Source organism: Myotis davidii, unplaced genomic scaffold, assembly GCF_000327345.1.
Source record: "Myotis davidii unplaced genomic scaffold, ASM32734v1 scaffold609, whole genome shotgun sequence".
Taxonomy (NCBI): domain Eukaryota; kingdom Metazoa; phylum Chordata; class Mammalia; order Chiroptera; family Vespertilionidae; genus Myotis; species Myotis davidii.
This window is the reverse complement of record NW_006300164.1, coordinates 1314248-1315838: the sequence shown is the minus strand read 5'-3', so window position 1 is coordinate 1315838 and position 1591 is coordinate 1314248. Positions and strand designations below refer to the sequence as shown.

Genomic DNA, 1591 nt, shown 5'->3' with positions numbered 1-1591 from the left:
GTAGAGAAAAATTACATGGTAGACACTCTGAGTAGGAGAAGCATAGTGTAATTCTTTGTCTCTTCTAAAATTCGGCAGCCATTTGGAGGGTAAACGTTAATAATAAAATAATTCAGGACAATGCCAATATTGTACCGGCCCGCGAGCCCTTCCTCACTGACGTCTCCTGCTCACCCTCCACAGGCAGCTGCTCAGGGCGCGCCCAGCACCAGGGGTCCCATGGGTGTCGGATGAAGCCCCGTGGCCCTTCCTTGAGGGGCCTCCTGCCCACGGTCTGGTTCCTGCCCGCCTCCCGGGGGCGAAGACCCGCGAGGATTCGCATGGCCACTGGCCACGCCCTGGGAGCCCTGGGGGGTGCGGACCGCTGCAGCCTTGCCCTCGGGTGGGGCTGGCGAGGATGTGGCCGGCTCAGAGCTATTTTTAGGGTCTCTCTTTGTGAAAAGTGTTCCTTGATCCGCTGAGGGAGAGAACAGCCAATCCCGTCATCCCTGCCTTTGTCCCGCGCTCAGACAGAGCTGTCATCAGACACGGCTTCCACTCCAGAAAGAAATCTAGTTCATTAGACCTGGGGCCAGCGCCCCGAGTTCCTCATCCCTCTGCCTGCTGGCGAGCACTGACCACGCCCCTGCTGGGTGCCCAGCCCCAAGATTCACCAGGGGCCCCCACGAGCCCCGGAGGCGGGGGCACAGGTTCCAGGGGCCGCAGCCCAAGCCCCACCCTAGCGCACAAGTGAGGATTCAAACGGAAGCACCTTATGCTCCAGGGTCACCCCCCCCCCACAGCTGCAGGAGGACCACAAAACCTGGCAACCCCGGGCCACCCTCCCCGCCACATTCCTGGCTCCCAGGCACCTCCCCGCCCGCCTCCCACAGCCACTGGGCACTCGTCCCATTGCTCCCCCGCCCGTGCTTCCCAGGGATCGATGGGCGGAGGCAGCTCGGGGAGGGCTCCCAGGACAAGCGCGGGCAGGGAAGGTGGGAGTGACAGGCACCCGGCTCCCCCAGGGCGCCCCCAGCTTCTCGTGGGCGACGGCCGGGCACTGCACAGCAGGGCTGCCACGCTATTGGGCGGGAAACCAAAGAGGAGACAGGCCCCAGCTGAGGGTCTGAGTGCACCCAGCTGGTGTGGCTCAGTGGTGAGCATCCGCCTGGGAACTCAGAGGTCACAGTGTGACTCCCGATCAGGGCACAGGCCCGGGTTGTGGGCTCCGTCCAGGAGGACGCGTGCAGGAGGCAGCTGACCCATGATTCGCTCTCATCACGGATGCTTCCATCTCTCTCCCTCTCCTTTCCTCTCTGAAATCAATAAAAAAAAATTTTTTTTAATATATTTATTTTTAAAAAAAGAGCCTGAGCTGAGACCGATCCCCGTGGACCCGGGGTGGGTCTGAAGGCGGAACCGGGCCGGGCCGGCGACTCACGTTGTAGAGGATGTCGGTCCAGCCCTCCATGGTGATGCACTGGAACACCGTCAGGACGGCGAACAGGATGTTGTCGAAGTTGGTGATGCCGAAGTTGGGGCCCTGCCAGTACTCCCGGCACTCGGTGTCGCCCTCGCACAGCCGGGCGGGCGCCTCCTTGCCGCAGGGGAA

The 1591-nt window shown here is 62.1% G+C and overlaps 1 protein-coding gene across 1 annotated transcript in view; it reads right to left on the bottom strand.

The window, feature by feature from the left end:
- The window catches only part of CACNA1B (calcium voltage-gated channel subunit alpha1 B), a gene marked incomplete at its 3' end in the record, with an annotated part of 199377 nt that overhangs the window by 103085 nt on the left and 94701 nt on the right, over nt 1-1591 (bottom strand). The window contains exon 5 of the mRNA XM_015572355.1: nt 1421-1591. This exon is cut by the window's right edge and continues 4 nt beyond it. Coding sequence (XP_015427841.1) covers nt 1421-1591 — 171 coding nt within the window. The remainder of the gene's footprint in view (nt 1-1420) is intronic.